The sequence below is a fragment of the Aethina tumida genome, chromosome 5 (assembly GCF_024364675.1).
Source record: "Aethina tumida isolate Nest 87 chromosome 5, icAetTumi1.1, whole genome shotgun sequence".
Lineage (NCBI taxonomy): Eukaryota > Metazoa > Arthropoda > Insecta > Coleoptera > Nitidulidae > Aethina > Aethina tumida.
In genome coordinates this window covers 13,794,186-13,821,782 of record NC_065439.1, presented here as the reverse complement: position 1 = coordinate 13,821,782, position 27,597 = coordinate 13,794,186, and the positions used below count along the sequence as shown (strand labels likewise).

At 30.9% G+C, this 27,597-nt stretch overlaps 5 protein-coding genes across 8 annotated transcripts in view; 1 reads left to right on the top strand and 4 right to left on the bottom strand.

The window, feature by feature from the left end:
* LOC109602533 (5-hydroxytryptamine receptor 7-like) overlaps positions 1–27,597 on the top strand; it is a 152,976-nt gene that overhangs the window by 110,813 nt on the left and 14,566 nt on the right. The window contains exon 1 of one of the 4 annotated variants that reach the window (XM_049968100.1): positions 5,072–5,220. The exons of 2 other annotated variants lie outside the window; for them this stretch is intronic. The gene's annotated coding sequence lies outside the window, so the exon portion shown is untranslated. Of the gene's footprint in view, positions 1–5,071; positions 5,221–6,503; positions 6,615–27,597 lie in introns of those variants that run through there. One more of the 4 variants, XM_049968101.1, reaches the window with a different exon arrangement.
* On the bottom strand, positions 9,461–10,453 carry LOC126265689 (homeobox protein OTX2-B-like). The gene has a single exon (XM_049967943.1). It carries the CDS (start codon positions 10,451–10,453, stop codon positions 9,461–9,463), a length of 993 nt encoding a protein of 330 aa, XP_049823900.1.
* On the bottom strand, positions 13,259–14,254 carry LOC126265688 (homeotic protein ocelliless-like). Its single transcript, XM_049967942.1, has one exon. It carries the CDS (start codon positions 14,252–14,254, stop codon positions 13,259–13,261), a length of 996 nt encoding a protein of 331 aa, XP_049823899.1.
* Positions 15,577–19,007, bottom strand: LOC126265687 (paternally-expressed gene 3 protein-like). The gene is made up of 4 exons (XM_049967941.1): positions 18,922–19,007; positions 18,816–18,879; positions 16,402–17,460; positions 15,577–16,071 (listed from the first exon to the last, which is right to left on the bottom strand). Exons 1-4 carry the CDS (start codon positions 19,005–19,007, stop codon positions 15,577–15,579), a joined length of 1,704 nt encoding a protein of 567 aa, XP_049823898.1.
* LOC109607660 (homeobox protein Hox-A1-like) lies at positions 21,612–22,835 on the bottom strand. The gene has a single exon (XM_020024131.2). It carries the CDS (start codon positions 22,833–22,835, stop codon positions 21,612–21,614), a length of 1,224 nt encoding a protein of 407 aa, XP_019879690.2.

Below are 27,597 nucleotides of genomic sequence, written 5' to 3'. Positions count from 1 at the left end.
CGAGTGAGACTCATAAACAAGAAACTGAGGTACCTCTGGACGAAAATCACCATCTCACTAGATTAATTACAAGATGAGTCAATGAGTGTTTGAAACTCATTTTTAGTTTTAAAAAAGGAAAGGATATAATTATAATAATTTATAGTAGTGGCCATACAGTGACTTTTTACTTTATAGTGTTTCATTGCTGTTTGTGAATTTAAATCAATTATTTACTACTTTTTGCTTATTAATGCATAATTACTTAATCGTTGGTCGAAGTAAAATTGTAAGAAAAATTATAATTCAGTGTTACAAAGACCAAGAGAAACAAGAAGAATTTACAACTAAATAAATAAACTGTAATTAGTTAAAGGACCTACAAAAAAAATCTATCTATCCTGGTTTCTACTAAAAATGTTCAATTTAGGCTTTAATATCACATTCACTGGACTACAAATCGAGTAGTTTTTAGAGTCGAATTTAAATTTAATTTATAAAAATGATGGTTCTAGTTATGTTAAACATCCTGTTTGAGATGCTTTAATTCTTCTGGTGTAGGCCCCCTTGAACTGATTTATGTACAGGGGCAAGTGGCAGTACTTTCGTTTGTGAATGGTGCTAACCGAATGAACCGTAGTGGAAGCACCGTCTGGAATTGTTAGAAAAGATGGTCTGGAGAAAAAAGTAAAAGACGTACAAAGAGGTCTGGAAAGGAAAGCTACAAATGTCAAAAACTTTGACTCTATAAGACCACTCGTACAATTTCCAATCAGTAATTTTCAAAAGAGTCCAGATACTGCCTGTCCAAACATGATGGTCGAAACGTGTCAGAACGCAGGAAAAAAGGCAAAATCCTCAATTTTTGTAGAAAGGTACATTAAATAACTGAAATTATGGTTTAAGATTCCATTGTGTATGATAGTTCATTAGAGAAAATTTGACCACCCAACGATACATCTAAGAATTTGGGAGACTTCATTGACTATCTTATCTTAAAACCCTTTAAAATACAGTTTTCGAACACAATAATATACGACCTCACATTGCGACTGTTACTTTGGAGAGTTTCCAACTTGCACTATAAATTTGTTGCTATGGCCAGCAATATCTCTAGACTTATCACTGATTTATCACATGTGGGGCTCATAAACACGAGACATTGAAATTAATCTTTCCTTCAACGACAATTGGATGTGTTGAAATGAGGTACCTCATTAAATTAACGCCAAGATGAGTCAATGAGTGTCTGGAATTCATTGTTAGTTTTAAAAAAGAATACTGATTAATATATTAAATCTACAATTTACTTATAGCAACTTTTAATTTTGTGAATTTAAATCAATTATTTACTAACGATCTTTTGCTTATTAATGCATAATTACCTAATCTTTTAAGGTACATAAAAAACAGATAAAATAATGAAAATTACGAAATCTTTTAAATATTAAACATTTAATCAATTCTCTATTAAACAAAGAAAATAAAATTTTTAACAGTTAACTCTTAAGAAACCACGAAAAGAAAAAAAAAATTAAGAAGATTATCAAATCTTTTAAATATTAATCATTTAATTAAGTCTGTATTAGAAAAATATTAATAAGAAGAAAATTTTAGACAGATGTTCGTAGGAACAAATCTCTTAAGGTATTTAAGAAAACGGAAAAAATAATAAAAATTATCAAATCTTTTAAATATTATACATTTTATTAAATTTTGTATTAGACAAATATTAATACAAAGAAAATTTTGGAGAATATTTGAAAAAACAGAACATTTAATGAAAGTGTTCAAATTTTTTAAATATTAAATGTTCAATTAATTTTGAATTCAATAAAAGTGATGTTTAAAGAACATCAAAACAATTAATTGAAGTAATTACATCTTACAATTTTTAATTGTTTATCTAAACCTGAATTTAGTAAATATTAGTGAAAAATACAGAAGAATTTATGAGTGTTCCCATCTTTTAAATATCCTCTAATTAACATTGAATTCGACATAAATTAATCTACCGAAAACTAATAGAACAATTAATGAAATTATTAGACATTTATATAATCCTGGATTCGAGCAATATTAATGAAAAGAAAGCCTTTAAAAAACTTTTTAAAACAAAAACTGAATCAAATCATCATCATCTTCATCAAATGTTAACTGGAACAATCCAGGTTTAGATAGATGTTCTTCGAAAGAAAACTCTTAAAACAATTAATTAAAATTATCAAATCTTTTAAATATTAAATATTTAATTAATTCCGAATTAGACAAATGTTAGCAGAAAGAAAGTTTTTAACAGATGTTTATGGAGAGTAAACTCTTAAAGAACCTAAAAAAAGAAAAAATTAAGAATATTATTAAATCTTTTAAATATTAAACATTTAGTAAATTCTGAATTAGACAAATGTTAAAATAAAGAAAATTTTAGAGAATATTTGAAAAACAGAACATTTAATAATAGTGTTTAAATTTTTTAAATATTAAATATTAAGTTAATCTTGAATTCAATAGAAGTTCATCGAAATAAAATGTTTAAAGAACTTTTTAAAGAACTAAACCTGAATTTGATAAATATTATTTAAAAAAAAACAGAGGAATTAATGAAAGTGTTTTCATCTTATAAATATTCTCTAATTAACATTGAATTCGATATAAACTAAACGAAAGAAAACTCTTAAAAAACTTCTTAAAGAACAGAAGAATTAATGATGTTGCTCTAGCAAAACATCTATGTTTATGTAATCCTGGATTCGACAAATATTAACAGAAAAAAAACTTTTAAAAAACTTTTTAAAATAAAATCTGAATTAAATCATCACCATTAAATATTGTGTTCGAAATATTTGCGATAACAAGATAATTTAATTGTCAAAAAACAATCTAATCTTATCGTCAATTGAAATTACTGTAATGGGACTTACTGTAATTACTTAAAGGACCTATAAAAAATCCTTATTTCTATTAAAAATGTGAATCTCCAATTTAGACTTGATTAGTATCACATTCACTGGACCATAGATCGCATGGAGATGCTTCAGTTCTTCTGTTTAGGCTCTCTTGAACTGATAAGAAACATAGAGAACTCGTTTATAACCAAATTGTACATCACAATATTACAAATTTAAATGAACTCGTCACAGCAATTCAAGAAGCTTGAATGAATACAGACTGTTTCAAAAATATCGACAATTTTTTTTTCTTATTTATATCGGAAATCTTGTTGGAAATGGTAAAAAAAATACTGTGAAAGTTACAGCTCTCAATATTAATATTGAGAGGTGCCGCATCGTAAATTTTAATTTCCCGTTTAAATAACACGGGAACGGTGGATTTTGAAATTTTTTAACTCTCGTTAGAGATAATATTTCAAAATGATCAAAACAGATTTTTATAGAAAAATTAACATTACAGAAAAAAATTGCCAAATTGTAGTAAAAGTCTGTTAGTGTAACGATATATACTACTTTGATTATAATAAACAATCATTTTTTTTAGTAAAATCTATTTTAAAATATTTATTTAATAAAATTTTTAGTTTTCCGCAGATAACTTATGAATTGTAAAAAATATCAAAAACTTTTTCGGAGATAAATTATAGGAAATTGAATTCTCTACAAATTTCATATAAAATTTTCCCATAAAATTGATGGTTGCGTCAGAAAATGAGAAAAATATCAAAATTTTAAATCAATCCAACTTTAATGTTAAATAACTTTTGAAAAAGTGAATATATCAAAAAACTGTAAGAGACATTTTTTGTAGAGCGTTAAATTTTCTATAAAAATCTGTTTTGATCATTTTGAAAGATTATCTCTAACGCGAGTTAAAAAATTTCAAAATCCAAGAGAACACCGTTCCCGTGTTATTTAAACGGGAAATTAAAATTTACGATGCGGCACCTCTTAATATTAATATTAAGAGCTGTAACTTTCACAGTATTTTTTTTACCATTTCCAACAAGATTTTCGATATAAATAAGAAAAAAAAAATTGTCGATTTTTTTGAAACAGTCTGATATATATGTATTCGAAAAAAGATAGAGTCGAGCCAGTGTTAATGTTAAATTAAATAACACAGATTTCATCATTAAAAATCTCTTTCAAAATTAATGTTGCTATATTTATGTTCAGTTTAATTCAGAAAAATATATGTATAATTTTATAGAATAGGAACAGAGTAGTTATTATAATGCTATATAAAACAACAACAGTAAATTAATATTCTTTGAACAATTCACATTAAATAAAGGTGGTATGGCTAAAATATTTGACATTTTAAAAAGTTATTATAATAATGTACATGTCTGAAATTTTAATCATCAAACTGTACACTAAAAATCAATGAAACCTAATAATTATATCTATGTATCCTATTTTCTACGCCACTGAGTGTGAAAAGAGTATTTGGACTTGCATGTATTTTTCAATCTGATCATTTTCAGTGTTTGTTCTAATTTTCATCGACATACATGACCGACCTCAAGGGTGAATTGGAGATTGAGATGTGCATATAAATCAAGGTCGAATCGTGAAGATTTGTTTAAATTACCCTTAGCTCCCGGACGTCTTGACCAAAAACCATTAATACTAATCAAACATCCCGGCTATTAAGTCCTCGGAAACGTCCGCACGAATCTCCACAACCAGAAGCTGCCCCTGAAATCGGCGTTTAACCCCGATTCCGATTATGAGATCGCGTGATTTTTATTAATAGCCACGTCCGTTTCACGTTAATTCCCACCCCGTCTTCTTCTTACGAATCTATTTTAAGGGCGCTAATTACTTAGGTGATCGTAATGGAGAGTTTTTACAATGAAGATGTGGCGTGCAACTGAACAAGGACGGTCCGATGAATAATTTATGATCGTTCCAGTTCCGAATGGGTGATTTATGAATGTGTTTACAATGAAATTGCGAAAAGGGTTGCGATTAATTAAAGCCCGTTCTTTTCTAGAAGTTTTCGGAATTGCGGACGGATCTTCCGTGCACGCCAACAAAAACAGTCGCCTTTCGCGCACCACATGTCCGTTTGTCGCGCTGATAACGGACTTATGAGTCCGATATTTAATTGATCGTCGTGAAAGCAACGAGTTCGTACCGCTTTTCCGCCGCGAGTTCGACTTTTGTTTCGGTGATTTGGTGTTTTTATTGTGTTTTGTTTTTTTTTTTTTTTTCTTCTTTGTGATCGGGACTAATGGCTCGAAGCAGTTCGAAATGGTGCACGAAATTTATCACACTTAAGGTTGGTTCAAGTCTTTTGCCGTTCTAAAAGCGAAACCCTCGATTAAAGGTGTCTGTTTAAAAAAACATCAACATCCTTTTCAATTCTACGGGCATCGATGAAAAATTAATTTTCAATTTCACCGGTCCCGTTTAAACTCCGGTTATCAATAAAAAATAATGTTTATCTAAAAACAAACAATATGTGAGTTGATTTTAGTGTATCGCTTCTAACGTAAATCAAATTTGTCCCCTCACAAAATTCACTGCTTATTAATTGTTCCAACAGAATTAATTCGTCCTTTGATATTAATTAGCTAAGTTTATATCGTAGACAACCGGCCATAATTAACACTAGTTTGGTTTTTGCACTGTTATAATGAAGGATCCTTCTGTGTGCAACCTTTAATTAGACCACGATTATGTTTTATGACAGACAAGACTGCAGGACAAACATCCACCGAATACTTTGTTGCAATTGTTTTTTCACCATAACTTTCGTATAACACGTCCGTGTTGGCGTGAACTCAAAAAAGCTCCATTCTTAAACTTGAATACACATTTATGAACTCTAATCTAACCTGTTACATCTTCAAGGCTGACTAAACGATAATCATTAAACAATTTGCCGAATCGGCTTGCATTAATTATAATATCAAACTACGCAACACATCAATCACCCATAATTTATTAATGTTGAACAGTTTCACCATAAATTACGGTAGTTTATAAATAATTTTCAACATATTATCGCACGTGTTTTAATAAACTGCCTCGCCGACAAACAAATTATGTTAATTGTATCAGTGCGATTCACTGCAAACGGCCAACGAAGATTACAGTTTTAAAATTAAACCGCAATACGTTTCCCAGTGGTCATTTGCCTTCCTGCCCTTCTTACGGCGCAGCGGGCCGGCGATATTAATCAAGACCCGCAGCAGGATGTCATGTTGTTTATTTATCGACTCGCAGGGACCGCAATTACACCATTTGTTAAATTAAAACGTTGTCCGTGTTGGGAAAATGTTCCTTTCGTGGAACAGGTGGCGCCACTTCGCGCGTCTAAATTTAGGCAACTCGGATGGCGCCCGATTTGGTGAGCAGGAAGCAATTTGGCCGGACCACCCGTCATAATTTGTTATCTGGAAATCTGCATCCGTATTAGATGGAGGGGTTACCTAATCAGATGTCATTACCGGCTGTTTTGAAAATTGACCGACTAAGATCGACTCCGTTCGTAATCGCTTTAATGAGGGACATTAATATGTAAATATGCGCCGCTGGCAAACCAGTAAACGATGCGTTCGCGTTCAGGTGTCTTGTGTCTTTTCGTCACTGTGTGATGCGTCAGTGATGAGTGTTGAGGATGTGTCGAAACGGGAATGGAGATTTCAACGAGGGTTTCATCCCATTTTGGTATAGTACTATTATTGACAAATTAATGTTAATTCTTCCAGTAAAAGTGAAAGTGTTTTCCTGTCGTAGTTTTGTTTCTGACAACTCATCAGAAACAAATTGATGCACGCAATTTTGCACATTGTTTTTCTACCTACGATTTATGTCAGGCTAGTAATACAAATAAATCTGTGGTCTCTTATGCGACGGGAAAATGAGAGAAAAAAATTTAACATCATTTGTATCGATGTCAGATTTTCGTCCGTATCATTAAACATCGTCGTTAAACGTTTGTCAGTTGCCATCGAAGCCGGGGCGATAAAATGACGGTCCCGGGGATCTATAATTCGAATTTATCGTCGAGCAAACAAAACCCGACGGCCACTTGGAAATGCCAACGTCCCGATCGCCGTTTGCTCCCGAAACATTCAGACAATACACGTTTTACAGCCATTGTTTTCCGATGAAGCTTTCAATTTCAATTAAGTGCTGGATACGTTTTTATTCGCCAGATGATTTATTACAAGGGAATAAAGAGTGTGTTGTTACGGATTAGCGCAAAATTTCGTTATTGTGGAATCATGACTGACTAACAAAATAGAAAAACAAAGGTCAATTATCTGTTGTATTCTAATTGTATTTGCTACTTTTGTACGGTGTACACTTATTGTTTACATTATATAATCAATGTTTAATCTTGATGACAAATTGAACGATAAATACACACATTTGTATATTGTAGAAGTATTTATTGAGATTAATTGGATATATGTATACATGCACTTGCCATGGTCTTCCTATTAAACTTTATTCATATAAAACTGTTCTATTCACACAGTTCTCTTGTACAATTCTACTTAACAATTCCACCTCATTGGATGAGATACACTACTGCATCCTTATTGTTGAAATACACACTGCATCTTTATTGTTGAGATACACTACAGCATCCTCGTTGTTAAGATACAACATTGCATCCTTGTTGTTTAGATACAATACTGCTTCTCTGTTGTTGAGATACACTATTGTATACTTGTTGCGGGCATATACTACTATGACCTGTTGCAATGATCCAATCATACAATCCTATTATGAATGGTTTTTGAACTATACTTTTATTTGATTGGGGGTCAAATCAAAACGTTTTGCCAAATTATCCAAAATTTCCTTTTTGAGCAATTATACCGAGAATTTAAATATCCAGCAATAATAAATGTAGAATGTAGCTGTCTAAAAGACAGAAGACCTAACTTCAACACTTCAATTTTATTACTTTAAATACGATTTATCTTTTTAATTTATCTTTAGTGTTAAAATATAACAGAGCATTTTATAAATCAAAATCATTTTATGGTCACAATGTCTTATAGTATTGAAGCCGATTATTGTTTTTCGAGAACAAAATAAATAATTAATAAAATCTCATCAATATCATAAATTAATTAATCAAAAATTGAGAAAAAAATTATACATCCAGCACTAACAAGTAATAGATGTAGAATGTAGGTTTACATAAAAGTCACTGAATTTTACCATTTATAGATTTAATCTGTACTTTCTTTAATTTTTTATCCTATATCCAGTTATAAAAAAAGTCAAATGACTAATCAAATTAGAGTAGTTTCTGTTCATCAACATATAGTTTATTGATTACACTGTCAAAAATAACACAAAACTTGTTTTTCAAATAATATTGGAACATTACACTAATAATACTATGTTTAACCTAATACTGTTAATATCTAATAATACAACTAGTATTAAATAAAACTAGGACTACAATATACTGTAATAAAAATGGCAAAGGGAATATAATTTTGCCCAACGAAGGATAAAAAATGGATACAACAGTAAAATAATAAACATTGTAGTAATTCAAGTAGTACTCTTATATTACTATAATTATGGCCACTGTTGTAAATAAATTTAAAAAATACTATATTTAACCTAATACTGTTAATATCCAAATTTTGTTTACTTTCACTAAACCACCGTTCAATTCAACACATACACATCTTTCTCAATTGTATGGGGCAAATATAAAATAATACTATAAGTCTGCAATAGTATGTAATAGAAAATGGCAAAAGTAATTTACCAATATTTTAATGGTGTATTTTTTAAAGAAATGTCCCGTTTTCCCACTAATCTTAGTATGGGGATCTTGGCTAGATGGCGACAATTTTAAAAATTTTTCTTGTATAACTATGATACTAATTGACTATGTTGTTTTGTAGTAAGACTAAATTTTAAATTGAATGAAAAACAACCCCTTCCACCACTTCTCCCATGAGAATAACTAGTATTAAATAAAACTAGGACTACAATATAATGTAATAAAAATGGCAAAGGGGATATAATTTTGCCCAACGAAGGATAAAAAATGGATACAACAGTAAAATAATAAACATTGTAGTATACATTTGTTTATATTTATTATTAAATATGTGCATACATAACTGTATCCATTCACAAAGTCCTCTAGCACAATTCTACTTAAATATTCCATATATAGAGATGAAAAATTTCATCTAAACTGACATCTTCTGGACTGATTTTACAATATTTATAGCCAATACTGTAAAAAATGTATAATTGTATATTATAATACACTTGCTAAGCCTATAGACTTAATGACTGCACGAAAACTAAACACACATCTTTGTACATTTAAGAAGTATTTATTGAGATTAAATAGAACATAATAAACTGAATATATGCTTGTTGTTACCATTGCATATTTATACTGCACATACACATGTACATTGTCAAGGTATTTATTGAAATTAATAAGAATATAATAGATCGAATATATGCTTGTACTTGCCCTTGTCTTCCTATTGCATATATACTTATACATATGCCCGTTAAACTGTTCCATTCACACAGCCCTCTAGCACAATTCTACTTATGTATTCCATATAATGAGGTGAAAGTCGACGGAAAAATTCTTCTGGATGCCCCCCATTTGTGTACTCCCCTTCCGAATATACATTACTGGGGATCTCTGGTGAACATGCGCCAGTAGGAACCTCTGGCGAACATGGACTACTGGAGATATGTTGCGAATATCCACTGGTAGATACTTGTTGCGAATATCCACTGGTAGATACTTGTTGCGAATATCGACTGGTAGATACTTGTTGCGAATATCCACTGGTAGATACTTGTTGCAAATATCCACTGGTAGATACTTGTTGCGAATATCCACTGTTGGATACTTGTGGCGAATATCCACTGCTGGATACTTGTGGCGAATATCCACTGCTGGATACTTGTGGCGAATATCCACTGCTGGATACTTGTGGCGAATATCCACTGTTGGATACTTGTTGCGAATATCCACTGTTGGATACTTGTTGCGAATATCCACTGTTGGATACTTGTTGCGAATATCCACTGGTAGATGCTTGTGGCGAATATCCACTGGTAGATGCTTGTGGCGAATATCCACTGGTAGATGCTTGTGGCGAATATCCACTGGTAGATGCTTGTGGCGAATATCCACTGCTGGATGCTTGTTGTAGTGATCCAGTCATATAATCATGATGTGCATTATGAATATTCCCTGATTTCCTCAACTTTGCTACACGGTTTTTAAACCAAATTTTTATTTGGTACGGGCTCAAGCCAAATTGTTGTGCTAAATCATCCAACATTTCCTTGCTTGGTTTTTTATTTGTGTAGAAAATATTTTCTAAGACATCCAGCTGTCCTCTAGTAAATGTATGGCGCTTCCGTTTTTTTAAACACATATTAATGTATGGACTCACGTTAGAATCAACAACTTGATGATTTACAATCATCAAGTTATTGCCCGTTTGTGGATGATACACATCAATTAGGTTATATGTATCCATCTTATTGGTGGTGTGTGTTCACTATTTAATTTTGAAAATGTTGTTAGTTTTTGATCCTCGTTTAGGATTTGGACTGGAAGTTTTTGCTGTGCTTCTTGCATGTTGGACGTGTTTACCCGACAATATATTTAAGAAAATTTACCTGGATTTTTTAGGTATTAATAAATCGAATTAACCAAACAATAAATCTCTTTTGCAAAAAATCAACACATCCATTTAAATGAATGAGCAATTGTAATACCTATTGTTAACAATAATTTAAAAAATGGTCTAAATAGTTTTAATTTATTAATTATCAATAATTATTTAATTAATTAAATTATCAAATAATTAATATTAAATTATTTATTTAATTTGAGTGATCATTGAAATATTATTAAAAAAATATTGCTATAATTTTGTCAATCGAATAAAAGAACAATAGCAGAAGAAATATTATAAGTACAGTTACCCAATTCAAGTAGTACTCTTATATTACTATAATTATGGCCACTGTTGTAAATAAATTTAAAAAATACTATATTTAACTTAATACTGTTAATACCCAAATTTTGTTTACTTTCACTAAACCACCGTTCAATTCAACACATATACATCTTTCTCAATTGTATGGGGCAATAATAATAATAATAAAAAATATGGTTAAATACAAGGCAACATGAAATAGAACATTTTATAAATCAAGATCATTTCATGATCACAATATATATGCCTTGCAGTGATTATTATGTTATGTAATATGTTATAAGGCAACAATACATAGAGATTCGCCGTTCCCCAAGTGGCTATAAATATATGACATATAACAAATGATCAATTTTTTTTTATTTAATTATTAGTTATTATTAACCAATCAAATTAGATATTAGTTATAGTTCATCAACATATATAGTCATTCTATTGAATACCGATGTCTATCTGAGGCCTTTCTTTGAGAACATTAGAAGGAGTTATTACACATAAACATGCACATAAATTAACAATACTCTCAGAATCATCTCCATTACTATATTTAATACTGTTAATTCTAAATTTTGTTTACCGTTCAACACATACATTATCGTTCTCAATTGTACGGAGTAAATCTATACATATAAATAAAATTGAAGTGTCTGTTTATAATATTGAAATAACCGTTTTTTACTATATGCATATGAATATAAATACGGTACATATACCAAAATAACATTTTTTACAATTTTTGTCTCTCTGTCTGTCTATCTGTTTGTTCCCGCTAATCTTTAAAATGGCTTGACCGATTTTGACGGGACTTTTATTGGCAGGTAGCTGATGTAATAAGGAGTAACTTAGGCTACTTTTATTTTAGAAAAATAAAGTATTGTTGCAATGAAAGTACTGTCCAGTACCACGCGCAGCTCACGCGCATGCCACCACTGGGCCGTCACGTCGGGCGCCTCCCACCACTTCTCCCACCAACGATTGATTGATAGTTTGATTTGATTGATAGGTATCTTTTATAATTCCACTGATGCGTTCTTCTTATCTTATCTTAATTCAAAATATTTTGTTACATTTTTACTGTTTTCCTTTTTTACCTTTAAATAATAATTATAAAATAAGTACATTTGTGTTCAATATTCAGATTTACATTGAAATAGATAAATTATTTATAGGTTATTTTATTTAGTTAGTAACGTAGATAGTTGTTTTTTCTAATATTTAGTTATGCCTAAAAGAAAGTCAAATCTCTCTAAAAACATGAGAACGGCCAAAAGTCAAAGATTGCGACGTGAAAATGAATATGAACAAGATTGTAAGTCGTCTTATAAAATGTAGATTACGAATGTCCATGTCTAGGTCTAATGAGAGTAGCTCTGAGAGGAATGAACGATTACAATTAGATAGAACGCGTCATTCATTGTTAAGGGCTCAAGAATCTTTGGAATCTCGAGATCACCGTCTGGAAATGATCGTATTCAACACGCTATCGGACGAAGTCACGAGTACAGCTAGTATTAAATAATACACAATATAATGTAATAAAAAATAGCAAAAATAATTTACTAAAATTAATTTTTTAAATAATGTCCCAGTTTCTAACTAATCTTAATATTCAATTTGACAAGGAAGCCGACAATTATTTTTCTTATATAAACTAATGATGATACTAATTTACTAACATTCCGTGTCAAAAATGATGAACGTGTCTACTCGCGTATTGAGACGGAACATCAATAACCCTTTGTAAACAAAAAAGAAAGATATACATGCAATTATGTGGGCGGACCGGACTGACTGGAGGGGATCATTTGGTTTTGCTGCGTTTAGCATGCGGTTCGTCTCCGCAGACGAGTCGGTAGTGTATTGAGGTTTTTGAACTCCTTATTTAATTGTTTTTTTTATTTTGAAAAAAGAAGTTTATATTTAGAATATAAGAATTTTTGATATACTCTCAAAAAATATTTCTTTTTACAGATTGAAATTAAATGAAGCATCCGAAGAACTCGAAATGGATTCGAATGAATGAAATGAATGATTAATTTATATTGTGCGCTAACGCGCATTAGCACTGCGCATTTTCTCTGAGTGGGGATTCCTATTACTGGGCAAAATTTTACTCTCTTTGTCGTGCATCCATCTCTTACAATATCCAGACACGGAGAGCATTTTTGCACTGTATGTTGTTTTGTATAAAATAGTAAGAATAAAGATCAATGAACACAAAAATAATAGTAAAATACACATATAACATTTTAGTATACATTTGTCTATATTTATTATATAGATACACATAATTGTACATTGTAGATGTACAAATTGAGATTAAATAGAATTATTTATATTTTACTCATATTGTCCCGTTAAACTTTGTGCATACATACAGTCCTCTAACACAATTCTACTTATGTATTCCATATCATGATGTGAAAGTCGACGAAAAAAATCATCCGGACTGACATCTTCTGGACTAGTGTGACACACATTAGTGTATCCCCCTTGCGGATATACGCTGTTGGGTCCCTGTTGTGAATATCCATTGTTGGAAACTTGTTGTGAATACCCACTGTCAGAGTATTGTTGTGAGTACCCACTATCGGAGACTTGTGAATATCCACTGTTGGATTCTTGTAGTGAATATCCACTGTTGGATTCTTCCTGTGAATATCCACTGTTGGATTCTTCCTGTGAATATCCACTGTTGGATTCTTCTTGTGAATATCCACTGTTGGATTCTTCCTGTGAATATCCACTGTTGGATTCTTCCTGTGAATATCCACTGTTGGATTCTTCCTGTGAATATCTAGATGCTTGTTGCGAATATCCAGTGCTGGACGGTTGTTGCGAATATCCACTGCTGGACGCTTGTGGATTATATCCACTGCTGGACGCTTGTGGATTATATCCACTGCTGGACGCTTGTGGATTATATCCACTGCTGGACGATTGTGAATAATATCCACTGCTGGACGTTTGTGGATAATTTCCACTGCTGGACGCTTGTTGTAGTGATCCAATCATATAATCCTGATGTACATTATCAATATTCCCTGATTTCCTCAACTTTGCTACGCGATTTTTAAACCAAATTTTTATTTGGTACGGGCTCAAGCCAAATTGTTGTGCCAAATCATCCAACATTTCCTTGCTTGGTTTTTTATTTGTGTAGAAAATATTTTCTAAGACATCCAGCTGTCCTCTAGTAAATGTATGGCGCTTCCGTTTTTTTAAACACATATTAATGTATGGACTCACGTTACGATCAACAACTTGATGATTTACAATCATCAAGTTATTGCCCGTTTGTGGATGATACACATCTATTAGGTTATATGTATCCATCTTATTGGTGGTGTGTGTTCACAATTTAATTTTGAAAATATTGTTAGTTCTTGATCCTCGTTTAAGATTTGGACTACAAGCTTTTGCTTTGCTTCTTGCATATTAGATGTGTTTACCCGACAATATATTTAAGAAAATCTACCTGGATTTTTTAGGTATATATTAATTGAATTAACCAAACAATAAATCACTTAATTTGCAAAAAATCAACACATCTAATTAAATGAATGAGCAATTGTAATACCTACTGTTAACAATAATTTAAAAAATGGTCTAAATAGTTTTAATTTATTAATTATCAATTATTATTGAATTAATTAAATTATCAAATAATTAATATTAGATTATTTATTATATTATTTATACCCAATTCAAGTAGTACATCTTGTATTACTATAATTATGGCCAGTACATCTTGTATTACTATAATTATGGCCACTGTTGTAAATAAATTAAAAAATGTGAGAGAGCTTTAGAAATTCCCGAAATTGAACACATTTTGGCTTTTGTTAAAGATTGCGATGTGAAAATGAATCTGAATAAGATAGGGAAAGTCGTCTTACAAATTGTAGATTACGGATGTCCATGTCTAGGTCGAATAAGAGTAGTTCTGAGAGGAATGAACGATTACAATTAGATAGAACGCGTCATTCATTGTTAAGGGCTCAAGAGTCTTTGGAATCTCGAGATCACCGTCTAGGTGACGATTGTATTCAACACGCTATCGGATGAAGTCGCGAGTACAGCTAGTATTAAATAATACGCAATATGATGAATTTTTTTAAAGAAATGTCCCAATTTCCAAGTAATCTTAATATCCAATTTGACAAAGAAGCCGACAATTATTTTTCTTATATAAACTAATGATGATACTAATTTACTAACATATGTTTTTTTGTACTCTATTCTATAAAATAGTTAATCTAAATTGTTTTCTTAAAGAATTTTTATTATTAAATATCATATAGGCCTCTGATAAATTGTCGACTGAATCGACAAAGATCAATGGACACATATAATTCTGTCGTGGATTATATGAATTCCCCGATTTCTTCAACTTCGCCATACGGTTTTTGAACCATATTTTAATTTGGTATGGGCTCAAACCAAATCGTTTTGCCAAATCATCCGTCATTTCCTTGCTTGGTTTTTTATTTGTGTGAAAACTCTTCTCCAGTATGTCCAGCTGTCCTCTAGTAAACGTATGGCGTTTTCGTTTTTTTAAACATGCATTAATGTATGGACTCACGTTAGGATCAATAACTTGATGACTTACAATCATCAAGTTATTGTCCATTTGTGGATGATACACATCAAGTAGATTATATGTATCCATCTGATTGCTCATCTATGTTGGATTCTTCCTGTGAATATCCACTGTTGGATTCTTCCTGTGAATATCCACTGTTGGATTCTTCCTGTGAATATCCACTGTTGGATTCTTCCTGTGAATATCCACTGTTGGATTCTTCCTGTGAATATCTAGATGCTTGTTGTGAATATCCACTGCTGGACGGTTGTTGCGAATATCCACTGCTGGACGCTTGTGGATAATATCCACTGCTGGACGCTTGTGAATAATATCCACTGCTGGACGTTTGTGGATAATTTCCACTGCTGGACGCTTGTTGTAGTGATCCAATCATATAATCCTGATGTACATTATCAATATTCCCTGATTTCCTCAACTTTGCTACACGATTTTTAAACCAAATTTTTATTTGGTACGGGCTCAAGCCAAATTGTTGTGCCAAATCATCCAACATTTCCTTGCTTGGTTTTTTATTTGTGTAGAAAATATTTTCTAAGACATCCAGCTGTTAAAATATTGGTAAATTCATATAGGCCTCTTTTAAATTGTCGACTGAATCGATTAATAAAATAGTAAAAGTTGATATAATTTTGTTCAACGAAAAATAGACACAACAAAATAAAATACTACTTTTGTACGCTAACTAAACACATAATTGTGCATTGTAGAAATATTTATTGAGATTAAATAGAATTATTTATATTTTACTCATATTGTCCCGTTAAACTTTGTGCATACATAACTGCATACTTCATACAGTCCTCTAACACAATTCTACTACAATGTATTCCATATCATGAGATGAACGTCGACGAAAAAATTCATCTGTACTAACATCTTCTGGACTAGTGTGACACACATTAGTGTATCCCCCTTGCGGATATACGCTGTTGGATCCCTGTTGTGAATATCCATTGTTGGAAACTTGTTGTGAATACCCACCGTCGGAGACTTGTTGTGAATATCCACTGTTGAATACGTCCTGTGAATATCCACTGTTGGATTCTTGTAGTGAATATGCACTGTTCGGAACCTGTTGCGAATATGCACTGTTCGGAACCTGTTGCGAATATGCACTGTTCGGAACCTGTTGCGAATATGCACTGTTCGGAACCTGTTGCGAATATGCACTGTTCGGAACCTGTTGCGAATATGCACTGTTCGGAACCTGTTGCGAATATGCACTGTTCGGAACCTGTTGCGAATATGCACTGTTCGGAACCTGTTGCGAATATGCACTGTTCGGAACCTGTTGCGAATATGCACTGTTCGGAACCTGTTGCGAATATGCACTGTTCGGAACCTGTTGCGAATATGCACTGTTCGGAACCTGTTGCGAATATGCACTGTTCGGAACCTGTTGCGAATATGCACTGTTCGGAACCTGTTGCAAATATGCACTGTTCGGAACCTGTTGCGAATATGCACTGTTCGGAACCTGTTGCGAATATGCACTGTTCGGAACCTGTTGCGAATATGCACTGTTCGGAACCTGTTGCGAATAAGCACTGTTCGGAACCTGTTGCGAATATGCACTGTTCGGAACCAGTGATCCAGTCATATAATTCTGTCGTGGATTATATGAATTCCCCGATTTCTTCAACTTCGCCATACGATTTTTGAACCATATTTTAATTTGGTATGGGCTCAAACCAAATCGTTTTGCCAAATCATCCGTCATTTCCTTGCTTGGTTTTTTATTTGTGTGAAAACTCTTCTCCAGTATGTCCAGCTGTCCTCTAGTAAACGTATGGCGTTTTCGTTTTTTTAAACATGCATTAATGTATGGACTCACGTTAGGATCAATAACTTGATGACTTACAATCATCAAGTTATTGTCCATTTGTGGATGATACACATCAAGTAGATTATATGTATCCATCTGATTGGTGATCTATGTCAACAATTTAATTTTGAAATGTTGTTAATTTTGATCTTCGTTCAAGCTTTCGCGTTGCTTCTTGCATATTACATGTCCACCCGACAATATATTTAAGAAAATCTACCTGGATTTTTTTAGGTATTCTATTAAATAAATTAACCAAATAATAAATCGCAAAAAATCAAAACATCCGATTAAATGAAAGAGCAATTGTATTACATACTGTTAACAATAAAATGGCCTAAAATTTATTAATTATAATTAAATTAATTAATTATCATGTAATTAATATTAACTTATTTCTTAATTTAAGTGAAATAATTGAAATTGAAAACATTGGTTCAGACATTTTGAAAGAATAAAGAATATCAAACAAAAAGCTGTCCTATTTGGAGCGTTTATTTTGAGCAATTATACCGAAAATTTAAATATCCAATAATAATAAATGTAGAATGTAGATTTCGTGTATAACTATAAACGTTCTAAAATAGAGAAGACTTTACCACTGCAAATTTATTGCTTATATGTTTATATTTTTGAAACACTATTTTTTGTTTATTATCTTTACTCATAAAATATGGTTAGGTATACAAGGCAACATTAAACAAAAGTTGTACAGCATTTTATAAATCAATATCATTTTATGATTACAATTAGAATGATTATTATGATAGATATAATGTTTCCTGCAGTAATTAATATTAATAATTAATCAAATTAAAGGAATTTATTTATTTAATTTATCATCATATAGAAACTCGAATTAATAAAAATCAACAAAGCAAAAATTTTTACAAAAATTATGACTCAATATCATAAATTAATTAATCAAAAATTACATGTACGAAAATACACATAAAACGAGAATCTTTGTTAGAAACCGACTGTTTTTCTTGTATGTTAAACAGTTAAATTGTAATATTTTGTATTAATGTTATTTTGTAAAAAATAATATTATTTTAAACAATAGATGGAACAATAAGTGGAAAAAACAATAAACATAAGTACATTTTAATTGCAATAATTAAAGTCATTGTAAATGGATTAAAAATGTGTCAATTATCTGTTGTACAATTATACTTGATACTTTTGCACGCTGTACACATTTTACAATATGTAAGCAATGTCTAATCTTGATAACAAACTGAACGATAAATAAAGCACACTCATATTCTAGAAGTATTTATTGAAATTAAATAAAATATAAACATATGTTCATCTGGCTTATCTTGCTTCCTATTGCATATCTCTACTCATTTTTTTTCTCTATTATGAACTTCTTTTATTTCTGGTGGAATGACACTGGTACACACACTACTGTGTCTCTAGTTGAGATACACTCGTATATCCTTATTGCGGGTACATACCAGCGTATCCCTGTTGGTGATGTACATCAGCGTATCCCTGTTGAAGGTGTACATCAGCGTATCCCTGTTGAAGAATTACACCAGCGAATTCCTGTTGAGGAATTACACTATTGTGAGTGTGTTGCTCTTGTACACTATTGTACAACTGTTTCTGATGTACACTATTGTACATGTACTGCTGGTGTACACCATTGTGTACATGTTGCTGGTGTAAACTATTGTGTGTCTGCTGCAGTGATCCAAACATATAATTCTGATGCGAAGGCCCATCAAGGTTTCCTGATTTCTTCAACTTTGCCATACGATTTTTGAACCAAACTTTTATTTGGTCGGAGGTTAAACAAAAATGTTTGGCCAAATTATCCACAATGTCCACGGATGGTTTTTTGTGTACATGAAAAACCTTTTCCAAAATATCAACCTCCCTTCTTGAATATATATGCCGTTTTCTTTTTTTTATACATACATTCGGATTCACATTAGAATCAATAACTTCATGATTGATCTATTGTTCATTCGTGTGTGACACGCATCAAGTCTATTATTTGCATCCATCTGATTAGTGGTGTTATACATTGCTGAATCAAAGATTTGAAACTTTTGTTTGGTTTCAAAATTTGCTTATTGCATACTACATCTTATGTATTTAATCGACAATTTATTTTAAAAAAATTACCTAGAATTTGTCAGGTATTCACTTAAACCACCATGTATCTCACCATGATGCACTGAATAGTGATTCTTCACTGTAATGACAAGGTGGGGATATTGGCTTACAATTTTAGACAATTTAAAATATTTACATCTCTCAACCAAGGTTTCATGAAATTTATACATGAGAACAAATTGTGTGGTACATACCAAATTTCACAAAAAATTATACACATTCATAATTCTGTGGAAAACAATATTCTTTTTAGGAAATTATTTTTTTAATTAAGTAGTTTATGGATTAAACTGTCAAAACAACTGTCTATTTACTTCCACCGTTCTATTCAATTTTTTTATCTTTTTCGTAATTTATATTTCAGAATTGTTCTGGATTAATTTCGAATGTGCATAATTTTTTACGAAATATTGTATATACCCATTTTAGGGAATGATTAATTCAGTGGAGTAATTAAATTTACTGGAAAAAAAATTCTAGTATGATTTCTTCAATATTCATGCCCAAAAATTATCTTATATTTGACAAATAACAATTTCTTTGTTATTATTAATAACTAATCAAATTAAATGAATTTAGTTATTGTTCATCTACATGTAGATACTCCATCGAATACTGAAGCCGGTATTTCTTTGGGAATGGGATTCTTTTTATCAATTATGAACAGCAACACAAATATATAAAAGTACATAAATTAACAATTCATAAACAACAATCAATTAATTAAAATAAGAGATTCATCATATTAATATTGATTCAAAAGATTCAAATCTAAGAAGAGATATATATAAGAAACATAAATGTGATTTTACTCAAAAAAATTCAGAGGAAGAATCCCGAGAGTACCACAATTTGCGTAACCAACATGTATAGGGAGAAACAAGTACAATTAAAACAATATTATATTAATAACATTCTTGATAATTTTTAACATAATTGTTCTTTGAATATCACAATTGGTCATGGAAATTTAAATTCAAAACCCGGATGACTACGTTGCAGTAGCGTCTTTATGAAAAATATTATATTTATACGAGTATAAATATTATATTTATATTATATTTATACGAGTATAAATATTATATTTATACCAGTATAAATATAATATTTTTAAAGGGTTAGTGAAGATTATGTACACTCATGTTTCCAAAATGTTGATTCACAACATTAGACAACAAATTTTCAGTGATATTTATACATGGGGGGCCATATTTAAAAGCTGGGCATAAAATTTGTATTATGCAGATTCGTAATTCTGTGGAATAAATGAATCGTGTTAACCCCGAACAATTGGGAATGATAAAGTAACGTTATGTTATGTATTAACAGTATTAGTAAAATTATAATACTCTTAGTATAATGTTCCAATAATATTTGTAAAATAAGGTAATTTGTGTATTTTTGACAGTTGTTTAAACCATTATCCACTTAATTTAAAAAGTAAACATTATCATTTTTAATTTTTTCACAGAATTGTGAATGTGCATATTTTTTCTAATATTTGAGATATACCACACTGCATATTAAAAATACGCTTTTGGGTAAGATTAAATTTATTATATAAATTCATTACAAATATATTTGTTCTATTTGTCAAATATTGAGTTTTTTACTTCTTAAGTTAAATCTTTCGAATCAATATTAATATGATGAATCTTTTACTTTAATTAATTACACAGTTATTTATATATTATTGATAATTTATTGTAAATGTTTCTGCATTTGTTCTGTTTGTCAAATATTGAGTTCTTTCTTCTCACTGAATACCACGTGTCATTTTCGAAATCAATATTATAAGTTATTCGCAGAAGATTCATTAAAATATGATTTAAAGTGAAATACAATTTTCAGAAACAAAATTGTCTTCCATCTCTTTGAATATTTTAATATACATGAAAACCACATTATAAATCTACCATTTGTTACTGCTGGATATATTTATTTGTTGAATCTATTCAAAATCGCAATATTTTGAGCACTCTAGTACAGTTTTGTAGTACATTATACATTCTATATGTCTATATTTATTACAAAACTACTACTACTTTAGTACGCTAACGATAACTAAATACATAATTGTACGTCGTAGAAGTATTTATTGAGATTAAATAGAATTATTTATATTTTACTCATATTGTCCCGTAACTTTGTACATACATATCTACATACTTCACACAGTCCTCTACCACAATTCTACTTATGTATTCCATATCATGAGGTGAAAGTCGACGAAAAAATTCATCTGGACTGACATCTTCTGGACTAGAGTGACACACATTAGTGTATCCCCCTTGCGGATATACGCTGTTGGGTCTCTGTTGCGAATATCCATTGTTGGAGACTTGTTGTCTACACCCACTGTCGGAGACTTGTTGTAAATACCCAACATCGGAGACTTGCTGTAAATATCCACTGCTGGACGCTTGTGGCGAATATCTACTGCTGGACGCTTGTGGCGAATATCCACTGCTGGACGCTTGTGGCGAATATCTACTGCTGGACGCTTGTTGTAGTGATCCAGTCATATAATCCTGATGTACATTATCAATATTCCCAGATTTCCTCAACTTTGCTACACGATTTTTAAACCAAATTTTTATTTGGTACGGGGTCAAGCCCAATCGATGTGCCAAATCATCTAACATTTCCTTGGTTGGTTTTTTATTTGTGTGAAAAGTCTTCTCCAGTATGTCCAGCTGTCCTCTAGTAAACGTATGACGTTTTCGTTTTTTTAAACATGCGTTAATGTATGGACTCACGTTGGGATCAATAACTTGATGACTTACAATCATCAAATTATTGTCCATTTGTGGATGATACACATCTGGACTGACATCTTCTGGACTAGTGTGACACACATTAGTGTATCCCCCTTGCAGATATACGCTGTTGGGTCCCTGTTGCGAATATCCATAGTTGGAGACTTGTTGTGAATACCCATTATCAGAGACTTGTTGTGAATACCCAACATCAGAGACTTGTTGTGAATACCCAACATCAGAAACTTGTTGTGAATACCCAACATCAGAAACTTTTTGTGAATACCCAACATCAGAGACTTGTTGTGAATACCCACTGTTGGATTCTTCCTGTGCATATCCACTGTTGGATTCTTCCTGTGCATATCCACTGTTGGATTCTTCCTGTGCATATCCACTGTTGGATTCTTCCTGTGCATATCCACTGTTGGATTCTTCCTGTGCATATCCACTGTTGAATTCTTCCTGTGCATATCCACTGTTGAATTCTTCCTGTGCATATCCACTGCTGGCTTGTGGCGAATATCCACTTACAATCATCAAGTTATTGTCCATTTGTGGATGATACACATCAAGTTCATTATATGTATCCATCTGATTGGTGATCTATGTCAACAATTTAATTTTAAAATTATTGATCTTCGTTCAAGCTTTTGCCTTCCTTCTTGCATATTGCATGTATTTACCCGACAATATATTTAAAAAAATCTACCTGGAATTTTTTAGGTATTCTATTAAATGAATTAACCAAATAATAAATCGCAAAAAATCAAAACATCCAATTAAATGAAAGAGCAATTGTAATACATACTGTTAACAATAGATTAAAAAAATTTTAATTTCGAACGGCTTCTTGTCGTCTATGGAGTTCTCCCAACTTAACTGTTGGCCGTGCATGGCTAATACAATTTGTATTTACATATTAATTTAAAGTTAGATTCATGTAAAAACTTAAATAGAATACGTTTTTTGCTATTATCTAAAAGTAGTTCCTTGTAATCCAAAAAGGAACGAGATTTTAAAAATGACGAATGTACAAAAAAAAGGAAAGGGAAATACGTACACAAGGGAGCAATTACATCTTTTAAAGATGATATCTTCTGACCATAAAAAACCAATTAGAGGGATTGGCGAGTCGTTTCCATTTAACTGTAAGCCAAATATAAATATGGTTTAAGAACCCTGTGGCAAAGTCCAAAATTAGAAGATGGATCTTCAGTACAGGAATACATGGCAGGAGTTTCAACCAAAAATACATGGCAAGATTGATTCTTTAAAACAACAATACATGGTGGATTCTTTAAAACATATAGCCATGTCAAGCCATTCAACACAAGTACCCATGGCAGGCCCTTCAACATAAGTAGCCATGACAAGCCCTTCAACCCAAGTAACCACGCCAGGCCCTTCAAGATTCAATAATGCATAGAAGACTATCACAAGAATACATAACAGGATTGTTGGTGAAGTTCTTCGGTTGGGATATGTGAACACATAAGATGGAAATCAAATTCAATCAAATTTCTTAATTATTCAACTTGTCTTAAGCTTCATACAGCGGCAAAATGAATTTCAAGGTGCAAACATACCTTCGATAATTTGAGAAAGCCTTAGAACTTGACGTGTTTAGGTTTATTATTTTTTAATTATTTATAGTATTCCTATTTAGATTAATATATAATAAAATATTTAAATTACTTTAGCTTTTCTCTAATTAGTTTGTAGTATTCTGAATGTTGAAAGATGTTGGACTTACCAACAAACAAAACAAAAGCATGTATATACAAAATGTAACATCACCGCCCCAACAAAAATGCACGTTCAAATTTCAGCAAATTATTCCCGATAAAATAAAGTATCTTAATAATAACCCTCAGACATTCCAGTTCTCGAGAACATCAGGACCGTACGATCACCTTTAAGACTCATCTCCTACATTAAAAAGCCGGACAAAATGGTGTGAAGCACGGGGGCACGTTAGAAACAAGTACAATTAAAACAATATTATATTAAATTGTGTATATTGTGATTATTTTTAACATAATTGTTCTTTGAATATCACAATTGGTCATGCTGAGTTTTCACATATGCACTTTTGACGTAATCACGGGAATTTAAATTCAAAACCCGGATGACTACCATGCAGTAACGTCATCATGAAAAATATTATATAAATAAATGAATAAATGAATCGTGTTAACCCCGAACAATTGGGAATGATAAAGTAACGTTATGTTATGTATTAACAGTATTAGTAAAATTATAATAATACTCTTAGTATAATGTTCCAATAATATTTAAAAAATAAGGTAATTTGTGTATTTTTGACAGTTGTTTAAACCATTATCCACTTAATTTAAAAAGTAAACATCCTAAAAACATTATGATTTTTAATTTTTTCCCAGAATTGTGAATGTGCATATATTTATATATATTCGATATATACCACACTGCATATTAAAAATATGGTTTTGTGTAAGATTAAATTTCTTATATAAATTCATTACAAATGTATATATATATTATTTATTTATATATGTGTGTATATATATATATACATTTATACATTATTGTTTATATTGTTTATTTTATATTTATATATTATTGTTTATATTGTTAAAATATAGTTGTGGAGATGACTTTAAGGGGGTTGTTGATTTTTATATACAGTATAGTAAAGAAACATTTTTATTTTATTTGCAGATTGTTTTGGAAATAACTAACCCAAATTTATACTTTGAAAAATTCAACTGCTTTAGCTGTACTGAATACCACTGATTTAAAGTGAAATACAATTTTCTGAAACAAAATATCTTCCATCTTTTTGAATATTTTAATATACATGAAACCCACATTATAAATCTACCATTTGTTACTGCTGGATACATTTATTTGTTGAATCTATTCAAAATCGCAATATTCTGAGCACTCTAGATAGTACAGTTTTGTTGTACATTATACATTCTATATGTCTATATTTATTACTAAGCTACTAATACTTTAGTACGCTAAAGTTAACTAAATACATAATTGTATTTAGTAGAAGTATTTATTGAGATTAAATAGAATTATTTATATTTTACTCATATTGTCCCGTAACTTTGTACTATCGCGTTCATAAGTGGTCTGCCACTTTCCTGACGTCAGGCCGTAAACGGTCACATTCTGTATTACCGTGCACTACCGTCTCGGCAGTGCCGACTCCCCACCACATCGTAAGATGCGATTCCTAAATGTGTTGTCAATTGAATGCGAACCTTTGTACAGCGAACATGAATTTAAACGAGGAAAAACGCCTTAAAATTGTCTTTTTAAATCAACAAGGAAAAAATATTTCTAAAATAGCTAGAGAGCTAAATATTTCGGTAAGAACTAAAATTGGGAGAATATGTTTATGCCCCCAGTGTTGTATATGTTTGTTGATATCAAAGTTTGGGTGCGTTTTTTTTTTGTTTTTCGGTTTGGTACAACAATTTTATTTTTATTATTTATTTTTTAAGGAACTGTATATGTAGCGGAGGAAGAGAGCCTCTACATATAGTTCAATGATAAACTGCATGATATTGTTAAAAAGATCTCGAGTATATAATTTAATGTTTTAGGTTTTTCATTATAATATAACATTTGTTATCAAGTATTTTAATTTTAAAAATTTATATTGCAAATGTTCCATACAATAAAATAAATACAATTTTGTGATTATAAAATGAATTGTGAACTGGGAAACATTATGGCCGTTCTGGAAACCGACTTTCTGGGGTCTGAGATAGTTTAGATTTAGGAACGAGTGCTCGTTTTAGTTTTACTACGTATTGGTTTTCGAATCGAAACGCGTCATTAATTTTGTGAATTATATGTCATATATTAATTTCAAATTATGTATCAACAACAATGTTGTAGATTCGTAGTTAGTTTCTTATATTCAATTTTAATAATGCGATATAAAAAAGACAAAAAGAAACACTTGTTTACTTCGCGTCTAATATATACAGCAGTAACGTTCCGAATACAAAATGCACATATAGACATAAATATTATAATTATAATAAAAATTAAGTAGTATATAATTTAGTAATTCCATTTATTTATTTTTTTTTTCAAATATCTATATATTTGTATAATATTACGTACAGAATCTCAAACAATTTAAATAAACGTTTTCTTGAAGAACACTCTGATGAGTAATTTGTAGAGGAATTTGGCCGCGGGTATCCATCCCCTCAACTCCTTTGGACTACTTTTTGTTTGGACATTTAAAGAATACCATTTATAGAAACAGATTACAAATCATGGATGAGTTATAAGATACAATAACAAATGGTGTTCAAACAATAAATGAAAAGCAATTACAATATGTGTTTGGAGTTTGCTGAACAATACCGACTTCGCTATGATGAATCACAAATGAGTGTTTTTAATGTTATAATGCTCTTGTCCATACTGCAAAAACAACGGAACGTTTTCTTGAAGAACACTCTGATGAGACACTGGTAGATAAATTTGGCCACCGAGATCCCCTCAACTCCTTTGGACTACATTTTGTTTGGACATTTAATGAATACCATTTACAGAAACAGATTACAAATCATGGATGAGTTATAAGATACAATAACAAATAATGTTCAAATAAATGAAAAACAAGAGTGAGGATCTTTTTGAACAAACCAAAGTGTTCATGTATCCGAATTCTGTTATATATATTGTGTATGTGTTATATTGTTAATAACTATTGTTAATTTATTCTTTTAATTTTAATCTACATAAAAAAATTAAGAACAAAATTGTCCACAAAATAAAGTTTTTAAAAAATAACTGGGTGTATTATTTCATAACATTTAAAATGTTTTAATATGCACTATTTTACATATCGTAAATACTTGGTTTTGTTATGAAAATAGTTAATTTTTATTTCTTGTATGTAATCTTTTAAATATTTTTAAAATATATCACATTAGCTCAAATACTAATTTAAATCATTTTTAAAAATATTTACTTAGTAAAAAATCAAAATAATATTAATTAAGATTAATTTAATATTTGTTATTTAAATAATCGTTTTAAATATTATAGTTATCATTACAATTTCAATAAAACACAACAAATATTTTCTGAATAACTAATGTTTACAAAATTAGTTCATAATTTGCCGTGATCCAATCCTTACAACCCTGTTTATAGTGTGGCATGTTGTTTTGTAAAATCGTTACCCCTTTTACCGTGTCAAAACTTATACAGATTCAGTTTTTAATTTTTACGCGGACCGAAATAATAGACTGTAACAGAATGTGACGGTCGAGGTCAAGCGCTTCGGAAAGTGGCAGACCACTTATGAACGCGATAGTACATACATATGTAC